Below are 16,208 nucleotides of genomic sequence, written 5' to 3' on the forward strand. Positions count from 1 at the left end.
ACAGAGCCCATCATTAGCCCTTTTTATGCCTAATCTAGATGATTGGATGGGAAATTGCAAATTCACCCCTGGGGTTTTACCTGCGTCCCTTCTGGACAGGAGCAGCAGATGTTGAGTTAGGTCTGCTAATAGCATCAATACAAGAGGGAAAACTTGGCTATTCTTGTAAGGGCCTCGGGACCATTAGCCTAGTAACCTCCTATAACCCTAATCTTGCTTCTTCACTTAATTCAAATAGAAAAAGAAAAAAAAATCTCTCAGTCTCACTCTGATTCCCACTCAAAGAGCAAGGGCTACAAAGGGAATGTTGTTCTTCAGGGAATACTGCTCAAGCTGAAGATTCTAATTCTGAAGAAAGTGTTTTGTCAGTTTTCACCTACAGAAGTTATCTCTTTTCTGAAACTACTGCTAAAATGAAAAATATATTTCATTGGGAACAGAATAAAATCCCTATTTCCCACCAAAAGTATTATGGTTTGTTGAAAGTAGATTTTCCTCAGCCTAAAGCTGTCCATCCTGGTTTATCAGCTTTAGATATTTTTAACAGTGTGCAGTATGCCTGACAGTGATCCTCCTGCCATCCCAAAAGTCTGATAACACCTCAGACACAAACAAATTTTTTTCTAATTGCAAATCAGGTCCTGCTATTGTTGACTCATCAAAGCCATGCACCACTAAATGTATTGTGAATGCTAACCCGATTCCCTCTAACAAGAATAGAAAAGCTAATAGATTTGGGAAGAAAATTAAGTGTTCTGCTACTATAACTTTCAGACTTCTGAATTACAAGGCTCACATATTAACATTTTTTAGCTTCATTTGAGAAAAAAAAAAAGTTAATTGGTAACCTTCTATTTTCTGAGGTTAAAACTTCATTAAATTCCCTAATTGTTTCAGTTTCTCAAATAATAAAAAAATCTTTAAAGTGCTCTTATGATTCTTCTAATACTATATCCAGAGCTGCTGCTACTGGTTCAGTTAGATGAACTGGTTATGTTCTTAAAACTTACCAGAAGGTGATGATCTGAAATTTTTCCCTTGACAGATATGTTCTGTTTGGCCTTTCTGCTTCTGAGGTCCCCTTAAAGATTTGATAAGAGAGGGAAATTGTTTCAAGGTGTTTCACAAATCTTTCAACCCTCCTTTACACAGTTCAATAAAAAAATTTCCTTTTAAGGTGTTTTTTTCATTAGCAAAATAGTCTCAGCAAAGATCCAATAAACAATTTTGAAAAGCAATGACAACAAGGCTGTAAGAAGAAGGGAGGAGCCTCCCAGAGTCTCCAGGACAGTCCAAAAAGTCATTAAAAAAAGTCATAATGACTGTTTGCCTCTTCAAGAGGATGAATAAATTACCATTGTAGTAACAGTCCCCAACTTATTTATTTATTTATTTGCAGTTTGTTTATCATGTGGTCCATTGGGCCTTGAGGAGCCCGTTTTCAATGGAGTCATGGGGAGAAAAGCTCCAAAGATACAACTAGTTATAATAACAGTATTACAAAATATAACAATAATTCTAAGTTACACAGAGTACTAAGAAGACATAACTGTGAATCTACTAGATACTGATACAGAGGTTAAGAGAATTTAGAAAATAAAATGTCAGAGTAGATAAAGTATCAGAGTTTTAACAATAATCAAATTTCAGGGTAGATGCAGTATCCCAGTGTTAAATGTCAGAGTAGATAAGTATTGCAGTTTTAGCAATAATCAAATGTCAGGGTAGATAAAGTATCACAGTGTTAATAATCGAGTTAGTTCCAGTTGTAAAATGTAGTGCAAAGTACCCCATACTAAGGAGGAATAAAGAGAGACAGTGTCTAAGAAGGTGTCAGCAGAAGTGTTTGAAGTAGGAAGGGATTATAGACAGAGATATTATATAGGGTGAGAGCAAGAGCATTCCCACAGTGATGTTAGGTGAGAGTGGAGAAGAGATTTAACGATAGAGAGGCTGTTGGTGGTACGGATGAGAGGTGGGAGGGAGTTTCAGTGGCGTGCGAGGCAGAAGGAAAGAAGATGTTTGCCAGGTGGGCGGGAGGGTTTATGCAGTTCAATTAGATTTTGTTGGTTGGATCATAGGCATCTGTTAGGAAGATGCATTTTAAAGGTTGAGATGAGGGAGGGGCAGAGACAAGGGTTAAATATAAGTTTATGTGCTTGGATGAGTTGTGTATAGATGAGATAATTGGGGAGTTCAAGCCATTTCAGTTGGTGTAGGGGAGGTACAGTGATTGGTGTTGGATCTGTGGCCAGTTGCAAATTTTGCGATCTTATAGTAACAGGAGTAGAGTTTAGATTTGAGGGAGGAGTGCAGGTTGGTAAGGATAGAGGCTCCATATAGTAGGGATGGGGTTAGGTAAGTGTTAGCAAGAGTGAGCCTGGTAGGGGGAGAGATAAATTGGTAATGGCGAAAAAGCATGCCTAGTTTTTTGTGAGTTTTTTTGATATTTGCCTGCAAATGGTTGTCAAACTTTAGTTGGTCGTCAATTAGGATACCTAAGAGTTTGGCAGTGGAGACAGTTTCAAGAGAAGTGTTATCTTTGCTGGTAATAAGGAAAGAGTGTTTATCTAGGGTAATGCTTCTGGAGGGGGAAAATAACATTAGTTTAGTTTAGGTCAGAGAGAGCAAGGCATTTAGCCTTTTATGTTCAACCAAGACACATTTGAAAGAATGCGTCTTCGGTCTTCTAACATAGACCCCCCTGAAAGAACACCCTACTAAACACTGGCTTTGCTCCTGTACTGTCCCTGAATAAATGCTGTCCCCACTGTTACCTCAATTAATCTCTTCACCTACTGTTATACAATTTATACTCTCCAACCTTAAATTTTCTAAACAAAAAAAAAAAAAAATGCCCTCGCCTTGTTGCATTCAGTCTACTTGTTGCTTTTTTTATTATGTATTAATGCTTAAGTTTTCACTTTGTCTGTGTGATTGAATATTCTAACCAGCATTATTGGTTTTTCATACTAAGCCTCTGTAATGCTTTGTTCTTGCCATTTATTGTATATGCTTAACATGTTTAACAATTTGCTTTGTAGCTTATCTCCCCGGGTCTCCACTGAAAACAGGCTATCTGGCCCAGTCGGACATTACCCGGTAAACAAATGTAAATAAATAAAATTTAGTTACATACATTTATATGTTAAAATATTCCTTTCCTAGCAGTTACCTTTCAGGACTGTACTCTCCCTTCTTGAGGTAAGAGTGCTGTGAAGCTTTTGGTGTCATAACCACTTCTTTTATATGACTTTCGTCAGGCCTGGCAGCTGTTTGTACATGTGGAAGGCGCCCTAAAATGTTAAAAGCTGACCAGTGACCATATCCTTTGCAGGATATAACCCATACAGCTTAGACTACTGCAACCTGTGACCTATTGGAACATCTACTGTTATGGCAGGCTTACGTACACAGCTGTATTTTCTTATGAAAAGCTGAAATTGTTTAGGTGTTTTCTGAGTCAGGCCTTAGGGCCACTTGAGCCTTCCACTATGACCTTTCCTAACTGGACTGCATATGCATGACCATCTGATATAAAGCCATATCCTCTGCTGAATCCTCTATTTAGATTCTGTTGTTAGATGCTATCATCCTTGTAATATGGCTGTACATGTATATAATGGCCATGTTGGTTTTGAGCTGAAGTGTGGTGTCAAACACTGTGGTCATTTGTTTGTCATACAGACCCCCTGAAACACAGTGGCTGTGGAATGCTCATCTTGGGGTTAGATTGCACAGCCATGTCTTTCTTTGAAACCTTGTGTTTGCACTGATATCATGACAACTGTTTACTTGTATTTTATTTGCTTTTCTGTTATTAATAGCTGGTATGTTTTATACCTTTTATCTTTCACAGAGTTGCTTGAGAAAGTACGCAGGCAGGATGAAGAAATGAGAGCTTTACAGGTATGCTTTATCCAAGGTATAGTTTTACATTTTTTGTTAAAAACACTGGAAAATGTTTGCTTAATTCTCTCACTTCCTATACCAGTGTTTCACTGAGCAGCAAAGAGCGTCAGCTAATACCTTTCATAAAAACTACAGAATGTACCATTCATGTATAATTGGTATACTGCATACTCCCACATTTCTCTTTTACTTCTTCGTCCTTGGTCTCGTTGTTTTCTATGGATACTAGTCTGCATCTGATCAGTTAATCTGAGAGTATCACAGCTGTATGTTTAGGAAATGTTCAGGATATTAAGGAGCCATGTGGCAGAGATGGCGACCAGTTATGGGCTCTTTTAGTATTTGTGTATACTTTATTTTATTCATGTCTTAACTAAGTAAATCTACTGTACCCGATGCCACTTTTTTTGGGGGTGATGTGAGAGTACTGTCTAGTTAAGTGACGTGTTCAGAGTCAAAAAAGAGTAAAATGAAGCATGAAGGATTCAAACTAAGTTCTATAAGTGGAAGCTTGCTAGGAGCACTTTGGCCTTAATCCACTGCATTAACTTGGCAGACATATAAAAACATATACTTCAAATCTGAATATAAAACTCATGTGGTGGTAATATGTATTCATTGATTCGTTAGGTTGCTCAGTTATCTGTGAAGCCATGAAGATCAGAAAACTTTAGGTTCCTTTCCCCACACCTGGCATATTCCATTGGTGACAGTGCATTGAATGCAGCTAGATGGGTGTCACCTTCATAAATATAACATCCTTTAGAGAAGACCCTGTCTGCATTTGAGGTGGCTCTTAAAGATGTTACAGTACTTGTCAGGGAGGAGAAGAGGCATTTTCCTGCTGTCCTGGTTGTATTTTTCTTGGCAAATATGAATATCCTCTTGATTTTCCACTGAGAAAAGGCAGTAAAACAGTAAGACGAGTGATGTGTAGCGGGACGAGAAAAATGCAATTAAACAGGGAGTTAGTGGGAAAATAAGCAAGGTTTGCAAATGTAGAATTTCATTTTTCTGGTTAACAGATTGTCATGAAGCATCGATTCTGTGTCCTAGCCATTGGCACCCTTCAGTTTTATCCTGCGGTGCTTAATGATCCTTTGTACTGGAAAAATAATTGCACTTCCATCATCAGGCAACATTTACAGAGATAATGCCCCACAGGTCACTCTCCCATCTCAGAATTTAAATCATTTTAACACCTTCTCATAGCATTAACAGTAGTCTCCACTTTTGTATTGCTCTTTTACCTTTTGATTAAGATTGTCATCTAGCAAAATAAATACACAGTTTTCAGATTCCTTAGAAAACTCATTGTGGTGATTTCTTTTCTTTCTCTGTCTCATTAGCATTTGAATTCACATCTGCACGTATTTGAAAAGTATCGTGAACCTAAAATCTCCAGATCTGTAACAAAGTCTCAGTCATTGGGCAGTAACTCTTGAACATCTTCTGCACGTAGGTGCAGGTTTCTTATAAAGCAAATTGCTATGGGGTCATGGCTCAACTATTAGATTTCCAGCATTATTTATACCAACAAAAGCATCTTTATGAAGTGAGGTGCAGTCCTTCCATATTTAATTATTTCACATCAGCATTTGTTGAAACATCAAGAAGATCTCGGTCAGGATTTTGTGTTATTCTTATGTAGAAGAAGTTATCATTCCACAATATTTTCACTGTTCACTATCTTCTCTTTACTAACTGTTGTATGCTGTCCTAATCTAGTTAAGATTTCGCTTGGCCACATTTTCATGTTGTGATGTATTCAAACTGTTCTCTTTCATATGTTCTCCTGCAATGATAAACTTGCTACCAAAACTACCATATTTTTGTCTTTTGCTATGTCTGAATCAGTAATTTCATTTTCTGCAAGAAATTTAATCAAAATACAGCATTGCCATTGCAAGACTGTCTTGCATTACTTTACAGAGGTATAAGGTAATAGAGAAGCTTTCTTTTTCAGTTTCCCACACAACAAAGAAGAAAAAAACTCAGGCAAGGACAGAGGCAAGATACCACACCATTACTGCTGCCTTGGAACCAGAAAGGTCTAGATTAAAGTGACATGCCAAGCACCCTTCTTTCTCATGTACTTTTTCCTGAAGCAGCTGGAGGTTTGATAACTCCTGTTATCAATTACATTTTACTGTAAGTGCTAATAGAGACTGAGTACTGGCTTGCTGGTAAGTACATATGTACAAAATGTACAGAGGATACCTCCAAATGCAAAATTAAATGGAGATTTTGGTTTGTATTATTTTCCTAAGAATGGCAGTCCCTGGAGCCTAGAGTGGAGAATAAAATCAATCTTCCACTTCCACTACACACATTTGGTACTGTTCTTGTATGGCAGCTTTCATGCTTCTGGCACAAGGTATTTCACTGAGATCAGTCTGAGGTACCATTCATGATTCTGACATTAGCAGCAATGGGCGCCCATATCCATGTAGCTACAGCTATTATTAAAAACCTTATCCTGAGGCTTCATGGGTCTTCATGCCAGATGTTTTGGAACAGACCCATTCCCCCACAGAGTAGACTTAACAGTGGATAGTATAAATCAGACCAAAGTCTGATCATTCATAAATGTGTCATCCTTGGTGCTGTCTGAGTGTGTTACACACAACCCTCCAAGTCTTTCTTAAGAATGTCTTGTGTATGCCAAGAGTAGAGGTAGATGAGGTTCAACAGTTCAGATAGGAGATGAGTTAAAAATGGTGGCGTGTATTCAATCTGCAGGAAAGTCACTAGGAATAGATGGTATTCCCATGGAAGTTTGGAAAGTGATACATTTTAGAAGGATGGAAGGCACCAGTACCCTGGAAAAAAGCTGTAGTGCCTGTAATGCGTAAAAATGGTAAAGACCCATCATACCCAGTTTCATATAGGCCTATATAAATTTTAAATCATTATTATAAAGTGTTTATGTCTATAATAGCTAAAACAGTGGTAAAGCTCTTGCCAAACCTGATAGATATGGATCAGTTTGTTCTTATGGAGGGGAGGCAAACATTTAACAAATAAAACAATGATGACCGAGAGGGAAGCAGAATGTAAGGAAATACTGCTGCTGTTGGTGGGTCTTGATGCAGAGAAAGCCTTCAATAGAGTAAGCTGGGATTTTATGAGTAGGGCAATGGAAGCATTTGCATTCTCTGACACAATAATTAGGATAATTAGGAGGATATATGAGGGGTCAGAGGCAAAAATTAAAGTAGGAGAGTTCCTCTTTGATAAGTTGTATCTGAACAGAGGAGCCAAGCAGGTTTGCCCTCTTTCCCCTTTGTTATTTGCTTTATATTTAGAGCCATTATCAAAGAAAATAAGGGACTCAGAAATTTGTGGATATGAAAAGTTGGTTGTATTTACAGGCAATATTAGTTTGTACCTGATAAAACCAGATAAGGACATCTCAGTGTTGTTGAACATTTTATGAATGTTTCAAGCCTTTTCAAGATATAAAATTAATGAAAGCGACACAAAAGCTATAATGTTGTGTTGTCCTATCTCGCCTTCATTCTATGCTGGTTGACAGCTTCTTGGTTGAACATGTAGCTGTTTATATTTTATAGATCTATATATTTTTGTTGGATTGCCTAGTGTAGGAGATTGCTTGTTTCAGTTTTGTGAGGTAACAAAGTTCAAAAAAATTTTTTTCAGATTGGTTCTGTTTTTTCTTGTTGCTACAGACATGTCTAAGGATCAGAAAGAACCCAAATAGTCTGGGTTCAAAAAATGTGACAAATACAGCCAAAAAATGTCTCTCACAGATGGGCACACCAGTTGTGTTTATTGCCTGGGTGCCCTCCATTTGCAAGAATCTTGTGCCTTTTGCCATGCTTTTAGCAGTAGAGTACTTCTTGAACGCAAGAACAAACTGATTGTGAGAGGTTCCCTTTTCAGAGGCTTTGGAAGGGTCTCAGAGTTCCAAATCTTCTTCAGTATCCCCTTCTTCTTCGTCCTCAAAATCGGAGAAATTGGGGAAAAAGAACTCTAGCCACGGATCCAGCTTCGGAACCCTCTAAAAAAAATTGCAACAAAATCAACAATCTCAGAACCAAGGGCTCTTGTCTCCAAAAAGACTACCTCTTCGGCTCCATCTGTAGTTACAGAACCGATAAGAGTTTCATGTCAGGAGTCGGTCCCCAGTTTTGGAGCTGATTATTACAACTTTGAGATCTCCACTCCAAGAAAGGGCGAGATCACCTTTGTTGTCCTTCCATTCCTCTAGGAGCCTGTCCGATGACGGAGCGGGTGGTGAGGAGACTACTTCGTACACCGGCGCTGGCAAAAATCCTGTCAACTCCAACCAATAAGGAACCGGAGCCAACTAAGGCACCATCCCCTTCTTTGATTCCTCCTCTGACCCGATCGGTGGCTTCGGAGGCAGAGGGCTCGGGCCTGATAGTAGTGGAAACGTCGGAACCGAGACCTCCAACAGGATCGTCGGTTCTGACATCTGCTCTGACTAACTCAGTTCTGTCAGAATCTGGGGAGTCTAGGAGTTGACACTCTCCTGTCAGGTCTGGGGAGGGGAGTCGGATTGGATAGTGGGGCTTCAGCGCAATTGAGCTCCACTCCTACACCGGCTTCGGAGCCAACCACTCTGCTTCAGGGCCAGTCTTTCAGTTCTTCGGAGGCGGGGACCTCCTCAGAGCAGGGTGAGGGAGCCTTTGAGCTGATGGAGAGAGGTTCTGTCAACTCTGGCTCCAATCTTGGGTTCGAGTACTGTTCCCCCAAAAAGTGTCTCTGTCTCGGCACTATTGCTCTCCCCCAAGCACAGAGACCCTGAGCACCAAGAAGCCCCTACAGGCAAGATTATCTCTTCCAAGACTTCCCCAGAGTACCCCTCTGAGGAGGTCCCTCGGAAGGGATTGTGTAAGAAGAAGAAGCACATAGACTTCCCGGATGAATCTATCACCTCAGACACTGACCTGGATGATTCAGAAGGGTCCCCACGGTCCCCCTCTGAGGATGTCTCCTTTGCAGACATCCTCACGGTCCCCCTCTGAAGATGTCTCCTTTGCAGACATCCTGGAGATTCTGAAGCAGAAGGGTGGCTGGAAGTCCACCAATCCTTTTGAGGATGAGTCAGTATACCTGGAAGCTTTGAGGTCTTGCCCTACCGCCTCTTGGGTGTCTCCACCTTTTGACCAATTAATGAATGTGATTGCTCGTAAGGCATGGGGCTCTCCAGATACAGTGGAGCGTGTTCCGAGAGATCCTTAGACATGTCTGTAGCAACAAGAAAAAACAGAACCAATCTGAAAAAAATTTTTTTTAACTTTGTTACCTCACAAAGTAAAACTGAAAAAAGCAATCTCCTACACTAGGCAATCAAAAAAAAAATATATATATATATATATATATATATATATATATATATAAAATATAAACATCTACAGCTTCAACCAAGAAACTCCCAACCAGCATAGAATGAAGGCAAGATGGACAACAAACATGGAGCATTATGGTGAGTGCATAACTTCTTAACTATGTATCCGCACACAAATTGGTTCAGCAATACCCGTATTTATAGTGATATGATAAAATGAAGTATTTAGGAGTATGGATTAAAAGTGATTCAGTTATAGCAGCTAAGGATATGTGGGAAGAGACTAAACAAAAGATAATACAAAAACTGAGAAACTGTTTTCTGTTTGGGTCAAGCATATTTTTATCAACCAGTGGTGAATTTGTAGACAGTAATTAATAAAGAGTTGAAAGATTTTATCTAGGAGAGGAAGAGAGCAAGTATCAAGCAGGGTAAGTTGATCTTTCCAATAGATCAAGGTGGTTTAGGATTACCTACCTACATAACACAAGCAGGAAGCTGTACTTGAAAGTGGAAAGGGGTAATGATGAAGCAGGAGTAAATCAAGAAATAATGAGAAAGTGGATGCAGATCCTTAAGGAGAATAACAGCAGCCATACAGAATGGAGATGATTTAAAACTGTATAGCTCTTCAGATGAGGAACTGAAAGTACAGCTGCAGGTTGTCAAAACTTTTTCAGATGATATTAGAATATCATTTGGTCTTGATAAATGTACAAAAGCAACGTTTAAAGCAGGAAAACTGCCCCACCAGGAAAATATCAGTTTGGGACAAGAATGTGATATAAAAGAACTTGAGCAAGAGGGAGTATATAAATACTTGGGAATTGATGAAGGATCAGCAATAAAACATGAACAAATGCATATAAAGCTTAGTAAGGAATACTTCAGAAGACTAAAATTAATCCTGAAAACAGCGTTGACGTTTTAGGAATAAAATCCAAGCTATAAACCAATTTCCCCTTCCTGTCCTAACTTACAGTTTTGTAGTGATTGATTGGCCCAAAATCTGTTGGATAAATTAAGTATTAAAACAAGAAGGATGCTTCATGCTCACTAAATGATCTATAAAAATCAGTGCGTATTTAGATTATATATTCCCTGTTCTGAAGGAGGGATGGACCTCCTTGAAATTGATTACATGTGTAGATCTGCAGTCGTGGGACTCCACACATATCTGCTGACCTCACAAGACCCAAATGTAGTGAAAGTTTTGAAATGAGGAGAATAAATCTAAGATGACTTCTCTGCTTAACCTAGCAGAAGCATATTGGCGTAAAGCAGGAATGGAAATCAAACCAGTAGTAGATAAAAATCAGGCAGCAACTGAATGTGCCAAAAAATGAACGAATATAAGGTGAAGGACCAAATGAAAAGGCAAGAAATGTGGAAAATTCATAAATATAGTTGCAGGTATAGAAAACTTTTGGAAAAACCTCATGTTGATCAGGAAAGAACTCAGGAATGGTTAAAGAGAAGTGAAGTCAAACCACGAGATGAAAGGTTAATATTGGGGGCCCAAGATAGTGGTCTACTTACATGCTGGTTTACAAAGTCCTTTGAACATGTGGAAGAAACAGACAAATGCAGATTTTGTAAAACCGAACTGGAAACAGTTGCACACCTCGTTGCTGGTTGTGACATAATAATGGCAGAAGGTCTGTATACAGAAAGGTATAATAATGTGGTGAGATTGCTGCATTGGGGATTGTGCAGACATTATGGTTTTGAAGTGGCTGAAAAGCACTGGAAACATCAGCCATAAAGCATCATAGAAAGTGAAGACTGCATCACATGGGATCATCCATTACCAACAATTCAAAAGATACATGCTAGAAAACCGGATATAGTAGTCCAAGAAAAGAAGACAAAAGCAGCATTGATTATTGAAATCGCCGCACCCAGTTACTACGGTGTCCTGCGTACAGAAAGACAAAAATTTATAAAATATCAGGATCTGCAAGCAGAAACGAGAACAATGTGGAAGAACGACACCCAGATAGCTCCAGTAGTAGTAGGAGCAATGGTCTTATAGAAAAAAAAGAGTCTACAGTCATATTTAGATATGCTACCAATACACGTAACTCCATACAAATTACAGGAGGAGTCATTACTGGGTACACTGTGGGTGCTGCTAAGAGCACTTTTGGCTGACATCAGAGAGTGAAACAATACTAATTTCATGAACTTTAATCGTACTTTGACTTAGGAATGGGGCCCATTCCTGTCATGGTATTAGAATCCCAAAAGATTTGGAGAAATTAAAATGGAAAGATAAGTCAGCAAGCAAGGGGTAGTATTGCTGAAATTGAATTCATCTTCAAGTCTTGGTGAGTACCTTCAAGAGGTGGACCCTGTTTTCACAAAATATCACCAAGATGACACTGATATATAGACTCTATGTATACAGTGTTTATCATGGATAGAAGTAGGTTAAAAATTAAAAAAAGATAGCTGGCTGCACAAGACCCAGGATAAAAAAGTACCCTGTCCTGGTAGGCACACTGGTGCCAGGACTGGAAAAGATGACCATGTAGAATCTTCAAAATATGGAAACATTCCTACAATGGGGCCAGGGGAGGCCCAAGGGGAGGATGGCCTCCAGTTACAGAAGGAAGTAATAGTCAACAAAAATCACAAAAAGTGATAGGCCAAAGAAGAGCCATAAAGGCAATAAAGTGGACTATTGAGGATAAGAAAGAAATTATTTATTGTTAGTATTATGCAAAAAGCCCAGAATTTCCAGACACGATATACAAAACGATTGAGAGAGAAATTAGAGGAAAGAAAAATACTTCCACAAAAAAAACTGTCAGAAGTTTCAAATAAAAAATTGTATTCATTAATACAATGGATTTTTGAAAAACAGTATATAGATCAATAAACCTTGAAGTGCGAAAATATAAACAACAAAACCTAGAGATTTTTGAAAAGTATATAAAAGAAATATGGACATGAGAAAGAAAGAGAGATTTGATATGGTGCAATATTTATGCAAAGGAGAAAGCCAAATTAATGAATATAAAGACAGCAGCCCCAAAGATATTCAAAGAGAAATACAGGCAAAGGCATTCAGATATGGACAATTTCACAATAAAAAAAATACATCACAAAACAGCAATGTAGAAGATTAGTGAAGTTGAAGTGCGAAGTGAAGGATTTGGTGTAGAAGGTCTAACAGAGGTTACATCACAGCATGATGGAGTGAGTCCCCAAAGTAAGAAGCAGCAGGAAGATCTTGAGACGCCTGAAGAAGAAATATGGACATGGGAAAGGAAAAGATTTAATATGGTGTAATATTTATGCAAAGAAGAAAGCAAAACCAACTAATACAAAAAGAGCAGCACCAAAGATATTTGAAGAGAAATACAGGTAAAGGAATCCAGACATGGAAAACTTTACAATACAAAAAATAAGACAAAGAGGAAAATTAGAAAAGGAGATTAGTAATGAAGAAGATAAAGAAACAGAAACTGAGGTTATGGAGTACCTGCGAAGTGAAGGGTTCAGTGTAGAAAATCTAATTCATAAAGCACCACAACAGGATAGAGCAATGGATATCCCAATGAAGGTGGAAACCAGTGGAATGGGAAGCAATTGATCAGGTGCCATATGAAGATATTTTGGAGCCTTCCACAGGCAACCAGTATAAATGTTCAATTGAAGCTGGACAGCAAGTGAAGGAACAGGAATCTGTGGAAACTCTGATGCAGTCAATGTTGAGGAGTGATGGGCCAGTGAGTTCCTATATGACGGAGCAACAGATGGCACAGGATGAAACTGAAGAGAATGTGCCAGAGGCAGATCATATGCTATAGAACTTGTTAAAGAATGCCCGTAGACATATTAAGATCAATGAAAGAAATAGACTACAGAAGGTCAATAAAACTCAAAAAGTGAGAAGTTTGATAAAGCAAATGAACAAAGTAATTAGGACTGTCCATAGAGATCCATGTGATATAACAGAAGTAAACAGGATATATTACTGTGCAGCTAAATTAACAACTGATAAATGTCTACCATAAGAGCACAGGGTAGTGAGGGAAAGCAAGAGGAGAAATCAAATACCATCTTGGAAGTATCGAACAGGGAAAACTATAAAGCAGTTAAGACAAGAAGTGTCACTGTTAGAGGAATATAGAATAGAGAACAGATCAACAAAATACTAAGAAAGATAGACGTGATAAAAACAATGTGCAGTATTAGAACAGATCAGGATCTGTCATGCACTATCGCAAATAAACTAAAAATCTCAGCACAGGCAGAAAAACTTAGAAGATACTCAGAAAAATATAAAGGAAAAGTACAAAAATAAGCAATTAATAGTGATGACCCAAAAAAGTTTTATAGAGAATTATGGAACAAGGTAAAAGAAATTGAAAGACAGCCAAAAAAAGAAAAAATAGATGCATTTTGGAGAAGTATCTATGAAGATCCTGTGGAATATAAAGATGCTAAATGGATAAAAAAAGTAAAAGAAAAAGAATAAGAAGTTTAAAGGTACAGGATATGAAATGAGATGAAGTAGCAGTCGGAGAGATTGAAACAAAGTTAAGAAAAGCCTCTAATTTGAAAACCCCAGGCCTAGATGCAGCACCTAACCTTTGGCTAAAAGCATGAACATTTTTGCACAAAGATATAGCTATGAGTAAGAACTATTTATATGCACACCCCAAACAGACATCAACTTGTCTAACAACAGGAAAAACAATCCTCCTCCTTAAGAGTGAACTTGCAACCTACCCTACAAATTATAGACCAATAACTTGCTTTCCAACGATGTATAAAGTATACGTGGGAATTGATGCCAACAGAGTTTATAGTCATTTAGAAGAAAACTCAATTATGGCAGGAGAACAAAAGGGCAATAAATGGAAGTCATATGGAACAAAGGATCATTTGTTGTTAAAGTCATAGTGGAGAACTGTAAAAAGGGGAAGAATCTAAATATGGCATGGATTGATTACAAAAAACATTTGACAGTATCCAACATTCATGGATAAAAGAGTGCATATAAATGTACAAGGTACACCCTACTCTGATCAACTACATTACAGTGACGGCAGAACACTTTCCAATTAAGCCATGATAAAGGACAAATTATTATCCCAGGGATAAAAATTCAAATGATGATATTCCAGGGTGACTCTTTGTCACCACTGCTATTCTGTCGTGCCCTTAACCCATTAAGCTGTCTGCTTAACAGTTTAGGCCATGGCTATAATTTGGCTCCTAGAAAACAACAGAGTAAAGACTTCTCATCTTCTCTTTGTTGATGATTTAAAACTGTATACCTCATCAGATGAGGAAAGGAAAGCACAACTGCAAGTTCTTAAAACTTTTTCAGATATAAGAATGTCATTTGGTCTTGATGAATGTGCAATAGCAACCTTTAAAGCAGGAAAACTGCAGCACTAGGAAAACAGTTTGTGACAAGAATGTGATATAAAAGAACTTGAGCAAGAGGGAGTGTGTAAATATTTGGGAATTGATGAAGGATCAGCAATAAAACATAAACAAATGCGAATAAAACTTAGTAAGGAACACTTTAGAAGATTTAAATTAATCCTCAAAACAGTGTTGGCATCTAGGAACAAAAATCCAAGATATAAACCAATTGGCTCTTCCTGTCCTAACTTACAGTTTTGGAGTGATTGACTAGCCCCAAAATGTTTTGGATAGATTAGACAGGAAAACAAGAAGGATGCTTCATGCTCACCAAATGTTGTTTTCTTTCGGCTTTTCCCGGTTAGGGGTCGCCACAGCGGAACTCCGGTCCGCTAATGATTGGCAGTTGGTTTTTATGGTGTCGAGTTGCCAGCCCGATACCCAACCTTCAACGAAGGCACGCCCATTCAACACATGTCTTTCAAACGCCCACTCGACCGCGGGGAGGACATGCGGACTCCACGCAGAAGGCACTCCCAACACAAGCCGAGAATCGAACGGGAGAACCTCTTGCTGTGAGGCAAAAACGCTACCGCTGCACCACCATGCTCACCAAATGATTTACAAAAATCAGTGCTTATCAACATTATGTATTCCTCATTCCTAAATAGGGATGGGCCTCCTTGAAACTGATTACATGTATAGATCTGCAATCATAGGACTCCACACATATCTGCTGACCTCACAAGACCCAAATGTAGTGAAAGTTTTGAAACATGAGGAGAATAAATCTAAGATGACTTTTCTGCTTAATCTAGCAGAAGCATATCGGCGTCAAGCAGGAATGGAAATCGAAGTAGATAAAAATCAGGCAGCAACTGAATGTGACAAAAAACAAAAGAAAGAATATAAGGTGAAGGACCAGATGAGAAGGCAAGAAATGTGGAAAATGTATAAATATAGTTGCATGTATAGAAAACTTCTGGAAGAATCTCATGTTGATCAGGAACAAACGCAGGAATGGTTACGGAGAGGTGAATTCAAACCAAGAGATGAAAGGTTAATATTTGCGGCTCAAGATAGTGGGCTGCACACAAGTTGGGTTACAAAGTCCATTGAACATGTGGGAGAAACAGACAAATGTAGGTTTTGTAAAACTGAATTGGAAACAGTCGCACACCTTGTTGCTGGTTGTGACATACTAATGGCAGAACGACTGTATTCTGAAAGGTACAATAATGTGGCAAGATTGTTGCACTGGGGATTGTGCAAACATGGTATTGAAGTGGCTGAAAAACACTGGAAACACATAGAAAATTATGAGAGTTACCTCAGATGGGATCATGCATTACCAATAGCTCAAACGATAGATGCTAGAAAACCAGATATAGTGGTATACAGATATAGATATATAAAGAAGACAAAAGTAGCATTGATTGAATTCACAACACCCAGTGAGTACAGTGTCTTGCATACAGAGAGAGAGAGAGAGAGAGAGACAGTCATAAAATATCAGTATCTGCGGGCAGAAGCAAGAGCAATGTGGAAGAAAGATACACAGTTCCAGTAG

The 16,208-nt window shown here is 38.5% G+C and overlaps 1 protein-coding gene across 1 annotated transcript in view; it reads left to right on the forward strand.

Moving 5' to 3' along the window:
- Positions 1-16,208, forward strand: part of CEP128 (centrosomal protein 128) — a 2,208,485-nt gene that overhangs the window by 1,567,552 nt on the left and 624,725 nt on the right. Inside the window, exon 20 of the mRNA XM_044074035.1 lies at positions 3,860-3,909. Coding sequence (XP_043929970.1) covers positions 3,860-3,909 — 50 coding nt within the window. The remainder of the gene's footprint in view (positions 1-3,859; positions 3,910-16,208) is intronic.

This window comes from Protopterus annectens, chromosome 6.part0 (genome assembly GCF_019279795.1).
Source record: "Protopterus annectens isolate FY-2018-M chromosome 6.part0, PAN1.0, whole genome shotgun sequence".
In the NCBI taxonomy this organism is placed as follows: domain Eukaryota; kingdom Metazoa; phylum Chordata; order Ceratodontiformes; family Protopteridae; genus Protopterus; species Protopterus annectens.